Source organism: Sceloporus occidentalis, unplaced genomic scaffold, assembly GCF_023333645.1.
Source record: "Sceloporus occidentalis isolate IW3139 unplaced genomic scaffold, rSceOcc1.0.p SCAF_130, whole genome shotgun sequence".
NCBI classification, from domain to species: domain Eukaryota; kingdom Metazoa; phylum Chordata; class Lepidosauria; order Squamata; family Phrynosomatidae; genus Sceloporus; species Sceloporus occidentalis.
This window is the reverse complement of record NW_028317110.1, coordinates 1,529,519-1,547,301: the sequence shown is the minus strand read 5'-3', so window position 1 is coordinate 1,547,301 and position 17,783 is coordinate 1,529,519. Positions and strand designations below refer to the sequence as shown.

The following is a 17,783-nucleotide window of genomic DNA, read 5'->3' as shown; positions in this document are numbered from 1 at the left end:
GTGAAAATATATTTTAAGATGAACTTATATGCAGTATATATGGAATTCACTACATGGCAAAGGAGGATACACAAAGCAAGGGATTTGAACCAGTTTGTTATTCATAAAGTATTTATAGAACTGTACACTAGCTGTAACCATAGACATATTTAACAAAATGACAGTTGTATATATCAAACTGTTTGATCATGTGAACACAGTACAGTTTATTTGTATCCTCTAAAGCATTTCCAGTCCAAGACGGCCTGTAAAATAATTGTGCAGCGCTGGGCAGACCTGGACATAGTTCTTTGGGGAAAAAACTATGGCCCACCAGTGTATGCCTGCAGTGGATGATAACCCAAGCACCATGTACATGAAGCTACATTAGTCCAGATCCACTTTCCGACTCTGTTTTATAGAGGAATTAATCTTTTTCTGTTGCAGACGCTCTCTGTTCATTGTTTCCACTCTGTAAATAAAAAGGGCACACAACAGAAAACAGTTAATTTTTTTTTTTTTAGACTTGAATTAATAAACTGCAAACGTAAATAAATAAAAAAGGTTTGTCAACTCGTAACTCATAAATTGAATGATTCACGCAGGCAACCAAGCACCAACAATGCTTGCAGACATTGCCAAGCTCCCTGGCTAAATGATAATACTTAGATCACCACCAAGCTGTGCGCACCAATATATTTGCCAATATAGAAATCCTAAAATTGCTGATGAGAATAAGGTCACTAAAGTAATGGATAAGATATCCGTGGAATAACTGAACACATATGCATTTGTCAATCCTTTATGGTCATATCTCCTTAGCCATAAATAGCTTTCAGATCTAATGGGGCATTGCCTATTCACTCACTGTAGCGGTACCTCATACGGTGAAGCTCTGCATTCTCCTTGGTGTTGACTTTTGGCTTCTGGCTGGCCTCTGAGATGATGCTACGGATTTTTTGGAGGCAATCTGCCAGGTTACGCATCTGATAACGGCTCACTTCAGAGACTATGATGAGTTCCCCTTTCCTATTTATGCGATTCTTATGCTGCAAAAGAGGTGAAACACCAACAATTCAAAAAACAGTTAAATTGACAGGGGAATGGAAAAGCATGGGTTATATTTCTGGTCTCCCTCAGGTAGGTAGGACAGGCATCTGATTTTGGAGCCGATGGGTTGTAGTAAGCCAAGGTCTATTTATGTTGAATAGGACATCCAAACTTGTCAAAGGTATGAATAGAAATCCTCCTGTCAGCTCTGCAGATCTCTCCTGGAAAATGCTTTTCCCACCCATGCTGCAAACACCCTTGTGGATGTTTAAGGGAGGCATTTGCCTTCATCCATCTTTTGTGGACCTGTGGTCTTTATGAAGTGTCTCATAGGAGATAAAAAGATGATCTGATTGCTACAATTTATTGTAGGTAATAAACATCTTTAACATCCAGTGAATGGTATTCAGGGGAGATGTAGGTCTTGGCCAAAAGGTTGGTAACCTTTTTGTTAGTATTTGCAAAGGATGATTCCTTAGGATAAACATATGGCAACAACCTTATGCTTATGAAGATTGCATACATATTACTAACAAAAAGGATAATGTCTGTAATACTCCAATTGGCTGATGTTATCCCAATAAGGAAAAGGCAAAATGTATACAATACTTACCGGAATTTTCTTTCCCGGTTAAGCTCCATGCCAGCATGACAAATGGGTCAGCTGATGGGACAAGAAAATGGAAAGAAAACACAAATAGTACCCCTGCCTACATAGCCGGTCAGTCAAGTAACCTCATGGTGCCATGGAGCATATCCAGGAGAAGAAAATTATTTAAGTATGGAATACATTTTGCCATATACCACGGGTATTCAAAATGTTCAAAATGGGTAATACCAAAGCAGTAAAAAGAGGGGATCCAGAGAGCTGCATGAAGATCAAGCTGTGCTTGACAAAAGAGGACATCTAGGACCAGGTAGCTGCCTTACAGGTTGAATAAGAGGACACATGTGCCGCTGCTGGAAAGGAAAATGACAAGGCCCTGGTAGAATGAGCTCTCAATCCTGGAGATTTAGGAACACCATGGGAGTCATAGGCTTTTAATGAGGCTAAGCCAACCAGCGCTAAAAGTGGAGAAAGTAGCAGCATGACCCTTACAGAAACAGGATGTGAGAATGAACAGTTTATCAGGCTTTCTCCATTCTGCTGTACTTCAAATATATACTATATGGACTTTTGTGTTTTGCCATTCTGAAGTGAAAACCTCCTTGATGGTCTTATGAAAGGGAAAAGCAGGTTTCTGGCTATAATTGGCTTACTTTTAGACTACAGATTGAGGAAGCCGGAGAAAGGGACCTAGACATACTAGGCAGCTACAAACCAAATACATAATATAAAATAAAAGCAAATACAAATCCACCGGCATCAAAAGACTAGTCTTCAAAGAGGGGAGCATCACAAAAAAGAATAAGCAACGTATCAAAAAGATGGCACCTAAAGACCTAAGAAAGGTCAGAAACTTAAATACAATGGGAAACAGGCGATGCAGTGAGATCACTGGGTTACTAGGAAGCCAAGGAGAATGAGGGGGCAAGAAACAAAAAGGTGGCACGCGAGATGTCAGAAACATGATGAATCTCCTGATATCTAAAGTAATCCAAGAAACTGGCAATAAGGAAGGGACTGATAGCAAGATGATAACATCGAAGCAAGTCAGGAGCAACCAGGAAAAGGAAAGAAGTGCATTCCGGGGGGGAGAGAGAGGCTGAATTCCCACAGGAAGAACAGACAAGCAAGGTTGGAAATTACCTGCAGACTTGTTGCCACTGAGAGGACAGGAAAAAGACTGACTGGCTAGGCGGGAAGGGGTCCTATGTGCGTATTCTTTCAGAGAGGGAAGGAGATGCACATAAGAAGTGTTTTGTAAAGGTTAAGAGAGGATCTTGGCATAACCTGCCAAGGCCAGGATTAGCCAAGATGAATGAAATCTATTGAATATTATCATCAAGGGTTTCAGCATTGGATGCTGCCATATATATCATGATGTTTATAGAACTTTGGTCCTAAATTTAAACCACCATTTAAGTAGTTCAGGATCTATATTGTCCATGCTTGTATGGGGTGAATACACATCTTGTTACATCACAGACATAAGGAATTCCAAATGCTGGCATACATATTGGATGAAGAGGATTCCCTAGCCTTACGCAATGGGACAGATACTGCGGCAGCAGTCCTGGGTCCATACCCGTGTTTTTAGGACGGGTTTCTGGAAAACAATCTATCATTGATTTTCCTAATATCTCTTTACACTTAAACACCAAGCTTTCTTGAGTCTAGGCATTTATGTAAAAGTTGTCTTCTAGGACATTCCTTCTTTTGCCTCTATACACAGACAGAATTTGAATATGTATTCTGTCTAGCCCATTGATGTTTATTCACTAAAATGAGAGATGTCAGGGGAGTTTACAAGAGAGCCGTGGACCAAACAAACAAGTTTGCTTTACAGCAGAATCTCACTTAGGTTGGACCATAATAATATAAATTACAACTAGGGAAAATAAACTTAGTGAGAAAAACGTGCAAGTAATATGGTTGGTGTATAGAAAAGCAAAGGTTGGTAATAGATGTAATAGCATGCCACAGAATTCCAGCAGCTGGCACCAGAGGACATACCATTACATCTTGTCGCTTTAGCATCAGCAGGGCTAAATCCCTGATGATGCACAGATGATCAGGCTTTCTATTGACAGCCATTCCTCCCCTCCTAGCTAGGGCCAGAATGTATGGCCTCAAGTTTAGCAATCTGAGATGAGAGCACTCAAAATGAGCTTTCACAATATGGGGATTTTAATTCCAAACTTTAAGTTCCAATTTCCAATACTCTCACAGAAACCCTGTTCAGGTCTATAGGCCTATTTCTGATTACACTCGTGACTATGATCAGCAAAAAAGTTACAAAAAAGTATATACTGCACATAAAATTGGCCTGTATCTTGCCCAAAACATGCCTAATCACTGTACTTAAATTAATATTTGTTTCTGCAGGTGGACATACCCTGGGCAGTTTTGACATCAGTGTGCGCTATTGAAGAAAATATGATTGATAAAAAATAATGCACAGCTTATAACATTTCCACTATAACTGCCAAAATAAATGGAAACCTGAGGCCTATGAAGTGTATGCAATATAAGGACAGGTATTAGAATATATTTCTGGATTTTATTATTCAATTGCACTGTGTACAAATTGTAAAACAAAGAGGCAAAACTAAAAGATTATACAGATAGATAAGGTTTCAAAAGAAAAAAAAAATAAAATTATATATATATATATATATATATATATATATATATATATATATCTCTTTTGGTTGGGTACACTAAATGAGAGAGGGGAAATTACGGATGAACAAGGATTTAGCAGAAAAGAAACATGGAAACAAATTCAATTGATGGTGCTAGAACAGGACCGCTAAAGACCTGCGAAAGTGAAATCCCATCATCGCCATTAGAGCATATTGATACCAATATTAGGTATAACAAGGCAGATTTCATCACCTGTACAGAGATCTTCTGCCTTACATCTTCAGAAATCCACTCAGCTGATGGCAAATGAAAGCGCACTTCAGCCTTCGTGTTAACTGCGCAAAAAACAGGAAAATAAATAAAATATTTGAAATGTAGAAAAAAAGAAACAGGCTTTATAGACACTAGAATACAACAACAAGGAAGATCAAGTTTATAACAAGTAATGTATGTAATAGACACTCATATTTTCATATTTCAACATCTTCAAGTAGAATACTGCTATATGAAAACCTAGGAGAATATAAAATGTTTATGTGCTAAGCACCGGGCAGCGTGGATCGCGTAGAGCTCTACACGCTGCCCGGACTAAGCACCAGGGACTCAGAAGTACCGGTAAGTAAGTAGGTCCCCTGCATCGCTGCGGGGGATCTGGATCTTAGTCAGACCTAGTTGAGGTCTTCTAATCGAGCAAATACGGTATATATAAATAAAACACACACTATATGACAAAAAGTATGCACATTTTGGACCATCACACCTATAGGAGCTTGTTAAACATCCCATTCCAAAACCATAAACATTAATATGGAGTTGCCCCCCCCCTCCCCCTTTAGGAAGGCTTTCCACAAGATTTTAGAGTATGTTTGTGGGAATTTGTGCCCATTCAGCCAAAAGAACATTTGCAAGGTCAGGCCCTGATGTTGGACAAGAAAGCATGGCTTGCAATCTGAGTTCCAAATTATCTCAAAGGTGTTCAGTGAGGTTAAGATCAGGGCTCTGTGCAGACCAGTCATGTTCTTCCACATGTCTTTATGGACCTTAATCTACACCACTCCAGCTGACATTTTCCATTGTGGATAGCTGTTTGGTAATGGAAGTTTATTTGATGAAGCTCTGAGTTCCCTACACACAGTGCTTGTGCTACTGTTGCTTCCAGGGCAGTTTGGAACTCTGTAGGGAGTGATGCTACAAAGAACACGTGATAAGCACTTCAGTACTCGGCAGCCCCACTCAGTGGGCACGTGTGGTCTACAGCTTTACAGCTAAGATTTTATTTCTAGATGCTTCGACTTCACAATATCTCTTATGATGACCTGTGTAAATTTAGCAAGGCAGACATTTCAGTAACTGTCGTGTGGCAAAAGTGGCATCTTTAGCTAGACCAATTCTGGCAATGTTTGTCTATATACACATACATACATATCAATACATCAAGACAATCTAAGTTTAGCTGTCATGCCATGCCATTTATGAAAATTATGCTGTGTTGCACTGTACCTTTGTTAACATTCTGCCCCCCAGGGCCACTGCTTTTGCTGTATGAGATGCTTAGGCGGTCTGGAAAATAAAACATGAAAACCTTTTATGATAAAACAATGATGTTAACCACTAAAATGGATCATAACCGCACCTGATTTTAAGGCATGTATAACAGTTTCATAGAATACTAACCTACAGGGATATCTGGAAGCTCTTGATCTGTGCCCTGTAATAAAAAGCTCAGTCTTTATAAGGAATACATTGTGTGTTTTGTAAAAACGTTTGTCCTTAAGGCATGCATGCATGTGCCAGCTGAACAAATCTCCTGCACAGCAAGTAGCTGGGGTGGAGAAAGAGGCAAATACCCCCCCCCATACATTTGCAAAAGGGACAATATAAAAAATTTAAAGGGGTAATTCAGCTATCATATGGATTAAAGTGCTAGAGTCTGCCTGTAACATTGGATTTCTCCTGGGAAAGTGATCACATATGGGAACTTTTCTTAACATGTACATCCTAATATAACTTTGTTTATCTCAAACTGGTGAAGTTGAACCTCGTTTCCTGACCACATCCGCCATATTCTTCAGGACACATGCAAGTTTTTTTATATTGATGACCAGCACAGGTAAAATACTGCCCTGTAGTATGTGGCATGTATAGACTCATGGAAGGGAACCAATTAGTCAGTCATACATCCCCTATACTGCAGGGCAGCACTTTATTGAGGCTGTGTGTCCTGGAATACATGGCTGACCCTACTTCCTACGCAGGAGGTCTTGCATTATGATGTGATCATGTGAGACAGGTTGCCAGCTGGTTTATAGTTAGGTCTGCCAGCCACCAACCCCCACCTGCAAATAAGTAATCAAAAATAAAGAAAAAAAATACCCTACACTCACATTTTGTAAACATTTTCATTTTAAGAAATAGGCTGATGATGCTAGATTATAACTCCCATCACTCTCGGCCACAAAAGCAGCAGCCCAAGAAACACAAAAGGCTGACCGACTTGTGAAAATGTATCTTTTAATTTAAAACTGTTTCTAGTTTATTATGTCATTTAACCCTTTATTGTCAGTGTACCTATGCTATTCTGGGTGCTGTTGCACAGCGAAATCAACATGTCACATAGCGTGCCCTGTAGATTTCATAAAGTATACAATTACCTATGAATGCGGGGTATTTCCATAATCTAGAGTTGCAGATTTTGGTGGGTTTTTTTTTTTATGCAGTTTCATTTGCCAGGGATTAGTGACCAATTGGTTGTCCCAATGCTCTTAACCCAGGCTGTCTTCTCTCCAAAAATATATTACTTTTGTGGGAGTATTTTGAGCTGATGGGCTGTTAAACGGTCCCAAGTGAGACATAGGCCTCACAAAACAAACATTTGAAAAGGGAACAGGAATGTTCTATTTTGTGCCAAAACCTATTTAAAAAAACAACAACAAAAAACACAGGTGTTGGGAATTTTCAAAATAAAGAAAGTTACGACATATTTTGTGGTATTTTGATAAAGTGAACTATTTCGGGGTCAGTGTCATAGGAAAATAGTACAAAATATGTTTAGTAAAGAAGGGGTTAATGAATAATCTATAAACAGCTAGGCACTGTACTGAATTGATCTCAATCCCACCTGTGTGATTTCTCTTAAGTGACCAGAGCATTTCTCAAAGAAATACTCTGCCTGGCAGGAGGTGGCTGAGGAGACTACATTATAATGCAGAACTTTATTAAACTTTCTTTAATTAGGTGCATTAAGGATGTATAGTTTCAGGGTTTGGATGTATTATCACGAGCTATCATCATATCGGGTAGGTTATGTTTTATTACGTTTGAATGTGACTTGTCACAAGTTTTAGCATTACTAAAATCTCCCAAGAAAGTTCGCTTTATCACTATGCATCTTCCCTCAGCTCCTCCGTACATATATGTCTATGTCATGCTTAGAAAAGTGGATTTTTGTTATCATGATATTAAGGGACTAACCTATGACTTGACGCTTTACATGTATGCAGAATCTGATTATAATGAAGTGCATGTATTTTTTTTGTATAGACCGGCACCTCTTTAACCCCCAGACTAATACCCAATTTCCCATATCTGTGCTCACCGTCCGTAACCGTCTTTCACTGTCCGGATAAAGGTTACATAGACTATAAACACTTCGGAAACTGGAAGAATAACGGAAGGTGCAATAACGAAAATCTCGAATCAAACCAGACACAACCAAAGGACACGAGAGCGCCATGTTTTCCTATATGCCCTTCCGGTAGCACATTTCCTCTCATAAAGAAGGGAGTGGGGACATTCCGGCTATAAACAAAAGGCTGTGGTTAAAGTTCCGGGAGTCGCATAACCTGTACTTTAAATACGAAAAAGGTTTTGTTGAGGCAAGTATATGTTCACTAAAAGGTTATTTACTCGTATCCCTGGGAATGAGTACAGAATTTATTGGGACGTACTAAACAGCATATTGGGGATGATGGGATGATGGGATGATTGGCTGCAATGTTCAGCACTATCAATAGGTGTCAGTATACTTTTTACACTCATGGTAAATTACTTGCTGAAATATATACAGTTTTATAACGGAATCATGGTAAATTCTATAGAAATAATAGAAACATTTTAAGTAATCAACATATTGATATAATATGGTACATGTATGTGCAAACACCATATTTTACCTGTTTTGATTGGCACAATATGGGAATATATATTATTATTATTTTTACATGGGGATTATGGGTGGAATATTATAGTTACACATGCTAAGGAACATATTTGACCCATTTCTGATAAGAATATGGCTATAAATATTTTTTTACATGGGGAATATGGGTGGAATATTATAGTTACACATGCCAAGGAACACATTTGACCCATTTCTGATAAGAATATGGGTATAATTATTTTTTTACATGGGGATTATGGGTGGAATATTATAGTTACACATGCTAAGGAACATATTTGACCCATTTCTGATAAGAATATGGGTATAATTATTTTTTTACATGGGGATTATGGGTGGAATATTATAGTTACACATGCTAAGGAACACATTTGACTTGTTTTTGATAAGAATATGGCTATAAATATTTTTTTACATGGGGATTATGGGTGGAATATTATAGTTACACATGCTAAGGAACATATTTGACCTGTTTCGGATAAGAATATGGGTATACTCATATTTTATATTGGGAAATATGGGTGGAATATTATAGTTATACATGCTAAGGAACATATTTGACCCATTTCCGATAAGAATATGGGTCTAATTATTTTTTTACATGGGGAATATGGGTGGAATATTATAGTTACACATGCTAAGGAACATATTTGACCCATTTCTGATAAGAATATGGGTATAATTATTTTTTTTACATGGGGATTATGGGTGGAATATTATATTTACACATGCTAAGGAACATATTTGACCCATTTCTGATAAGAATATGGGAGTATTATCATTTTTACATGGGGATTATGGGTGGAATATTATAGTTACACATGCTAAGGAACATATTTGACCCATTTCTGATAAGAATATGGGTATAATTATTTTTTTTACATGGGGATTATGGGTGGAATATTATATTTACACATGCTAAGGAACATATTTGACCCATTTCTGATAAGAATATGGGAGTATTATCATTTTTACATGGGGATTATGGGTGGAATATTATAGTTACACATGCTAAGGAACATATTTGACCCGTTTCTGATAAGAATATGAGTATAATTATTTTTTTACATGGGGATTATGGGTGGAATATTATAGTTACACATGCTAAGGAACACATTTGACCTGTTTTTGATAAGAATATGGCTACAAATATTTTTTACATGGGGAATATGGGTGGAATATTATAGTTACACATGCTAAGGAACATATTTCACCCATTTCTGATAAGACTATGGGTATAATTATTTTTTTACATGGGGATTATGGGTGGAATATTATAGTTACACATGCTAAGGAACATATTTGACCCATTTCTGATAAAACTATGGGAATATTATTATTTTTACATGGGGATTATGGGTTGAATATCATGGTTACAGATGCCAAGGAAAAAATTTGACCTTTTTCTGAAAGGAATATGGGAGTATTATTATTTTTATATGGGGATTATGGGTGGAATATTATAGTTACACATGCTAAGGAACATATTTGACACATTTCTGATAAGAATATGGGTATAATTCTTTTTTTACATGGGGATTATGGGGGGAATATTATAGTTACACATGCTAAGGAACACATTTGACCTGTTTTTGATAAGAATATGGCTCTAAATATTTTTTACATGGGGAATATGGGTGGAATATTATAGTTACACATGCTAAGGAACATATTTCACCCATTTCTGACAAGAATATGGGTATAATTATTTTTTTACATGAGGATTATGGGTGGAATATTATAGTTACACATGCTAAGGAACATATTTGACCCATTTCTGATAAGAATATGGGAGTATAATTTTTTTGATATGGGGATTATGGGTGGAATATTATAGTTTCACATGCCAAGGAACACATTTGACCCATTTCTGATAAAACTATGGGAATATTATTATTTTTACATGGGGATTATGGGTTGAATATCATGGTTACAGATGCCAAGGAACAAATTTGACCTTTTTCTGAAAGGAATATGGGAGTATTATTATTTTTATATGGGGATTATGGGTGGAATATTATAGTTACACATGCTAAGGAACATATTTGACACATTTCTGATAAGAATATGAGTATAATTATTTTTTTACATGGGGATTATGGGTGGAATATTATAGTAACACATGCTAAGGAACATATTTCACCCATTTCTGATAAGAATATGGGTATACTCATTTTTTTACATGGGGATTATGGGTGGAATATTATAGTTTCACATGCCAAGGAACACATTTGACACATTTCTGATAAGAATATGGGAGTATTATTATTTTTATATGGGGATTATGGGTTGAATATCATGGTTACAGATGCCAAGGAACAAATTTGACCTGTTTCAGATAAGAATATGGGTATACACATTTTTTTACATGGGGATTATGGGTGGAATATTATAGTTACAGATGCTAAGGAATTTATTTGACCCATTTCTGATAAGAATATGGGAGTATTATTATTTTTATATGGGGATTATGGGTGGAATATTATAGTTTAACATGCCAAGTGTCACGTACAAGTAGTTTGGAGACACCGTGGTCAGGTAGGACTCCAGGACAGGATTAAGGAGATCAGGGTAAACGATAAACAAGCCGAGGTCAGGATACAGGATAACAACGTAGTCAGGCAAGCCGAGGTCAAAAACAGGAATCAAGAAGGTAAACGCTATCTGGGTGCTAGCACAAGGCATAGACGACCATCAGAAGGCAAGGAGAAACTGGTCTGAGGGGTTTAAATGGAGAACCGCAGAGGAAGTCTGAATCTCCCATCAGCCCCTCATGACATCACTTCCGGTGTCGGTGAATCGTGGCCATCTTGTGGATGGCGTAATCTCCCTTCATAAATTCCCGCAGTATGCGAGTTTGCCACTAGAGGGCGCGCGCAGCAGCAGGATGCCGTGTACCAGGAGGTCTGCCTCTCCTGCGCGGCACTTCAGAGGAAGGTAGTGGAAGCGGCCTTGCGGTGGAGGGGGGCTCCCTGTTCCTCGTGGAGGTGGCTGTGCGTTGGAGGGGGGGGTCTCCCTCTCCCTCTCCCTCGTGGAGGCTGCTGCGGAGATGGCCGTACGCGGCCGGGGGGTTTCCCCTCTCCTGCGTGGAGGCTGCTGCGGCAACATGGGAGCTGAGGGCAGGTGAGTAACACCAAGGAACACATTTGACCCATTTCTGATAAAAATATGGGAATATTATTATTTTTACATGGGGATTATGGGTTGAATATCATGGTTACAGATGCCAAGGAACAAATTTGACCTGTTTCGGATAAGAATATGGGTATACTCATTTTTTAACATGGGGATTATGGGTGGAATATTATAGTTACACATGCTAAGGAACATATTTGACCCATTTCTGATAAGAATATGGGAGTATTATTATTTTTATATGGGGATTATTGGTGGAATATTATAGTTACACATGCTAAGGAACATATTTGACCCATTTCTGATAGGAATATGGGAGTATTATTATTTTTATATGGGGATTATGGGTAGAATATTATAGTTTAACATGCCAAGGAACACATTTGACCCATTTCTGATAAGAATATGGGAATATTATTATTTTTACATGGGGATTATGGGTTGACTATCATGGTCACAGATGCCAAGGAACAAATTTGACCTTTTTCTGAAAGGAATATGGGAGTATTATTATTTTTATATGGGGATTATGGGTGGAATATTATAGTTACACATGCTAAGGAACATATTTGACCCATTTCTGATAAGAATATGGCTATAAATATTTTTTACATGGGGAATATGGGTGGAATATTATAGTTACACATGCTAAGGAACATATTTGACCCATTTCTGATAAGAATATGGGTATAATTATTTTTTTACATGGGGATTATGGGTGGAATATTATAGTTACACATGCTAAGGAACACATAATATTCCACCCATAATCCCCCCGTAAAAAATAATTATACCCATATTCTTATCAGAAATAGGTGAAATACGTTCCTTAGCATCTGTAACTATAATATTCCACCCATAATCCCCATGTAAAAAAATATTATACCCATATTCTTATCAGAAATGGGTCAAATGTGTTAGCATGTGTAACCATGGTATTCCACCCATAATCCCCATGTAAAAATTATAATACTCCCATATTCCTATCAGACAAAGGTCAAATTTGTTCCTTGGCATCTGTAACCATGATATTCCACCCATAATCCCCATGTAAAAAAACATATTTATAGCCATATTCTTTTAGAAAAAGGTCAAATGTGTTATTTAGCATGTGTAACTATAATATTCCTCCCATAATCCCCATGTAAAAAAATGAGTACACCCATATTCTTATCAGAAATAGATCAAATGTGTTCCTTAGCATGTGTAACTATAATATTCCACCCACAATCCCCATGTAAAAAATGAGTATACCCATATTCTTATCAAAAACAGGTCAAATGTGTTCCTTAGCATGTGTAACTATAATATTCCACCCATAATCCCCATGTAAAAAAATAATTATACCCATATTCTTATCAGAAATGGGTCGGGGGTGACGCGGAGACGTGGAGACGTGATGTAGCGTCACCGGAAGAGGTTGGAAGGCGCCCGTCGTAATGCCGCCGCACGGAAGAGAACACAGCGAGATGGTCCTTATGAAACGCCGCTGATTTAAAGCCCAGATCCTTCGCTTCTCCTCTACAAAATAGGAAACCTACCTTCTGCTGTACTTGCTGCCGTATGATGTACGCTGCATCTTCTTGAAAAGTTTATATGCTCCGATAAAAATGAGGTTTTGTCGAAAACAATCAAGATGGTGATAAGGCTGAAGCTGCCGCTACAACGTTGAAGCTAAGTCTTTTTTTTTTTTTTTTTTTTTTTTTTTTTTTTTTCTCTTCTCTTTTTTGTTAATTATACGAGAAATATATAAGACTGTTAATCCTTGGATAACAAATATATATATATCACATAGAAATTACTAGTTTGAAAGAGCGGTCTATATGAAATTTGTCTAAAAAATACAAATTCAAATCTGAATAATTTCTCTCATATATACTCCAATTGAATATGAGATTAATTGGACTATAATTGGATTAAAATTGACTCAATATTAGTTCCTCCAATTGGATTGTCAATACACGGTTACATGGCTATATAGCCTAATCTGTTGGAAACATGAGAGAAGGAAAAGCAAACTAAATAAAACCAAGAAAGTGAGCAGAGAGAAGCAGAAGGGTAAAAGGAAGAAGAAAGAGAGGAATTAGAGGAGAAGGGAGGAGATTAAAAACAATGTGAAACTTTAAGCTAATTGGTAAAAGGAATTTTTTTTTTTTTTTTTTGTTTTTTTTTTTTTTTTTTTTTTTTTTTACTTGCTATAATGGCATCAAAAAGGGACCAAACCAGAAGAGATAATAAAAAGGGAGATAAACAGCCCAAGAGAGTCTCCGGTTTCTTTTCACCAATATCAAATAAGGAAGCAAGAGATAAAATTCATAACGAACAAAGCAGCCTGAACCAACAAGATATAGATAAATCTCATGATGAGCTGGAGGACTGTAATTTAAACAGAGATACCATTACACAAGAATTTCTGTCTAATAAATTAGATATACTTTTCAAAACCATTAAAGAAGAAATTAATAACAGCTCTGAGACAATCAGCACTGAAATTAAACATTTGACTGCTAAAATCACAACTATAGAAAATAAAATCTCAGAAACTGATCTACGCTGTTCTGGTTTTGAAGAAAGACAAAAAGAAACCGTCAATAGAATAGATCAACTGGAATTGAAACTGAGAGACCTAGAAGACAGAGCGAGAAGAAATAACGTAAGACTTAGAAATATTCCAGAAGAAATAACACAGGAGGCTCTTGGTTCATATTTATCAGAATTCCTTACAGATCTGGGGATACATACTAAAACCTTGGAAAAGGTTGTTGAGAGATATCATCGCATCCCAAGATCGAAAGAGGCTCCAGAAAACTACCCAAGAGAAGTTATGGCGAAATTTTACTCGATACAAATAAAAAATAACTTGATTCGGGCAGTTCGAGAAAAAAAAAGTACAGCCGAAAAATTTAAAAATATCCTGGCCCTACAAGATCTGTCGTATCATACAAGAAAATGGAGAAAAGGCTTTTCGTCTGTCCTAGAAACTTTGAGAATAAATCAGATAAGATATTTCTGGGGTTCTCCGTCGAATCTGAAGATCACATGGAAGGACTCCTTGCTTATATTTTATACCCCAGATGCGGTGGATAACTGGTTAAAAGAAACAAATATATAAATGTTTTACTATATATTTTTTTTTTTTTTTTTTTTTTTTTTTTTTTAATACAAATTCTACACGTACATACAATAGAAACTATGCCAAAATTAATTCAGGGACTATTTTGACACAATTAAGAAACTTTATAATCTTACTGATCTGATGGAATAATTGAGTTTCTATAAATAACTCACTTTCATTATAAATTTGAATCAAATATCTTATATTGAAATTTGTAACTTTGGGAGTAAGGTAACTCCTTAACAACGTTCTTTCACATAAATAGGAGAAAAAGGAAGGAGAAAAAAAAGAAAAAATAATAATATTTAGATCACAATCTATACGCACACACACTAGAAATGACCTATTAGTAATAAGATCCTGGATTTTATGGATCCGATGAAATTTTTCGGTTTTTTTATTAACAATTCACTTTTATTATAAATATGAATTAAATAGCCCTACACTTTATATAATAATATTTAGATCATAATTTACACGCATACACACTAAGACTCTTGCAATTTTTATATTTTGGATTTCTATTAACATTTCACTTTCACCATAAAGAGCACAACTTTACACATTTTACATTCACTCTTTTTTTTTTTTTTTTTTTTTTTTTTTTTTTTTTTATATACTAAACACTTAGCACACACTCTACACGTACATACACTGAAAAAGTATGCCTAAACTAATTTAGGGATTATATTTTTGAAATTTGTAATTTGTGGGAGTAAGACAAACCCGCAATAATGTTTTTGCACAATCACAATTTGTTTTTTCTGTTTTTATTATTGAAATAATTTGGAGTTTATAATTAACTCATTCTAGCACATATAAAAGGAAGGAAGGGAAGGGAAAGAAAGAAAAAAAAAAAAAAAAGAGAAGGAAAGGGGAAAAGATAATAATATTTAGTCCATAATTCACACGCATACACATTAGAAATATGTATAAATAATAAGACTCTTGCAACTTTATGGATTCGATGGAATATTTTGGATTTTTATTAAAATTTTGCCTTCACCATAAAGAGCACAACTCTACACATTGTACATTCACACTTTGGTTTTTTTTTTTTTTTTTTTTTTTTTTTTTTTTTTTTTTAATAATTAATAATAACTTTGAATCATCAACATTATCTGAATATAACTAAGATAATAAAAAATTATCTAAATTGATAAATTTTCCTAAGTACCAATATCATTATATATATTATTTTAATTTCACAATTCTACTTATATTTTCTTATGTTTTCATTTCATATACATAATCTTGTGAATTTCTTTTGTATGCGATGCTGCTGCGATGAGGCAATGCCTCCTACCTTGTGTGTCAAATAGACATAATATTCGCATCTAAGAAGGGTAGTTTCCTCTTTGTCTTTGATGCGAAGGTGGGTTCTGTGGAGGGTTACTGGAGCCCTTCCACAGATAGTGGAAGAGTTTGTTGGTCACAAATAGATATGACCATGTTGTCTGTTTTATATGTCATGGCGTGGGAGGAGATTGGGGGATTGTGTACCAGATATAATGATTAAAATCATTTCAGTTAATGCACAATGGTTGAATACAATTTTGTAAGAGATCAATTCTCCATAAGTATTTAAAAAAAGAACGTATGGACATCTGTTTTTTACAAGAAACTCATTGGAGACAAACGGAAAAAATAAAAAAGATAGGAAATTCCTTTTTAAATATAGTCTCCTCTTCAGATCGTACTAAGAAAAAAAAGGGTGTTGCTATAATTTTCTCTAATAATATACAAGTCAAAATCGATTATCAAAAAACGGATGAAGATGGTAGATATATAATTTTGATTTGTGAAATTAATAACAAAAAATTTACCCTTATCAATATATATCTACCTAATATTTCACCAGTAACTCTTCTTAATAAAATTTTTGGAGAAGTAGAGAACATCAAAATGGGTAGTTGTCTGATTGCAGGTGACTTCAATTGTGTCTTGGATCCACATATAGACAAAAATTTACTAAAAGGCTGTACTATCCACCCCCAGGTGATAAAACAAGCGAAAGCTCTAAATAAGATCCTAAATTATAATAACTTATTTGATACCTGGAGGACTATGAATCCCCAAGTAAGAGAATATACCCATTTTTCACGAGTACATCTTTCCTACTCTAGGATCGACATGATATGGGGAGATGCAGAACTCATTAATAATATTGAAAAAATTAGTATAAAAGAAAACACGTGGTCAGATCACAATATTGTCTCTTTAGAACTTAAAAACAAATGCTCTCTAAAAATAAATACTACCTGGAGAATGAATGACTATATTTTAAAAAGCCAGAAAGAAAAAACTGCTCTTCAAAACACGATAGTAAATTACTTTAAGGATAATATCTCAAGTGATACTTCCTCAGGGAATAACTGGTGCGCTTTTAAAGCCGTAATGAGAGGACATTTTATTAAAATAAATATTAATCAAAAAAAAGCTCAGGGTAAAAGACTATCTGAACTTTATTGTCAGTTAAATATAATTTCAAGAAAAAACATATTAGCAACTTCTCAATTACTAACACAAAAAATAAAAGATATTCAAGATCAAATAAACCAACGACTAATTGAAAGAATCACTAGAAACATGGAAAAGCTCAAAATAAAATTTTACGCTAGAGGAAATAGGATTGATAAGATGCTGACTAATAAGCTAAAAAAACAAAGAGCTAATAATAGAATTATAAAGTTAATAGATGGTAATCAGACATTAACGACCCCAAAAGATATTGGTAACTATTTTAATAGATACTATGGAAATCTGTATAATCTTCCGTCATCTAGCTCAGATAAAGACTTAACTGAATATTTAACACGAACAGAGTTACCTCATATTTCTAAAGCTCAAAGAGATGCACTGAATAGACCTATCACTGAAACAGAAGTAAAAAAGGAAATTATAAAACTGGCTAACTACAAGACACCGGGCCCAGATGGCTTTAGTAATTTGTTTTATAAGGTGTTCAGTATCCAAGTAGTCCCGCATTTAACAACTTTATTCAATGAAACAGTAGAGAGAGGCAGTTTTCCAACAGAAATGTTGAGAGCTAACGTGTTGCCAATTCTAAAAGAAGG

The 17,783-nt window shown here is 35.8% G+C and overlaps 1 protein-coding gene across 1 annotated transcript; it reads right to left on the bottom strand.

Annotated features, from left to right (window-relative positions):
• Positions 1-366: 366 nt before the first annotated feature.
• On the bottom strand, positions 367-8,012 carry LOC149281564 (large ribosomal subunit protein mL62-like). The gene is made up of 6 exons (XM_089499142.1): positions 7,875-8,012; positions 5,954-5,987; positions 5,780-5,839; positions 4,532-4,614; positions 859-1,028; positions 367-451 (listed from the first exon to the last, which is right to left on the bottom strand). Exons 1-6 carry the CDS (start codon positions 8,010-8,012, stop codon positions 367-369), a joined length of 570 nt encoding a protein of 189 aa, XP_089355268.1.
• Between the last annotated feature and the right edge of the window lie 9,771 nt (positions 8,013-17,783).

Bases quoted from the DNA above. Each gene is read 5' to 3' on its own strand.
- LOC149281564 (XM_089499142.1), bottom strand. From the start codon at position 8,012: ATGGCGCTCTCGTGTCCTTTGGTTGTGTCTGGTTTGATTCGAGATTTT. The intron at 5,988-7,874 runs GTGAGCACAGAT...TTTTTATTACAG, and splicing joins GTGAAAGACGGTTACGGACG to GGCACAGATCAAGAGCTTCC. The intron at 4,615-5,779 runs GTACAGTGCAAC...TTTTTTGCGCAG, and splicing joins GGGGCAGAATGTTAACAAAG to TTAACACGAAGGCTGAAGTG.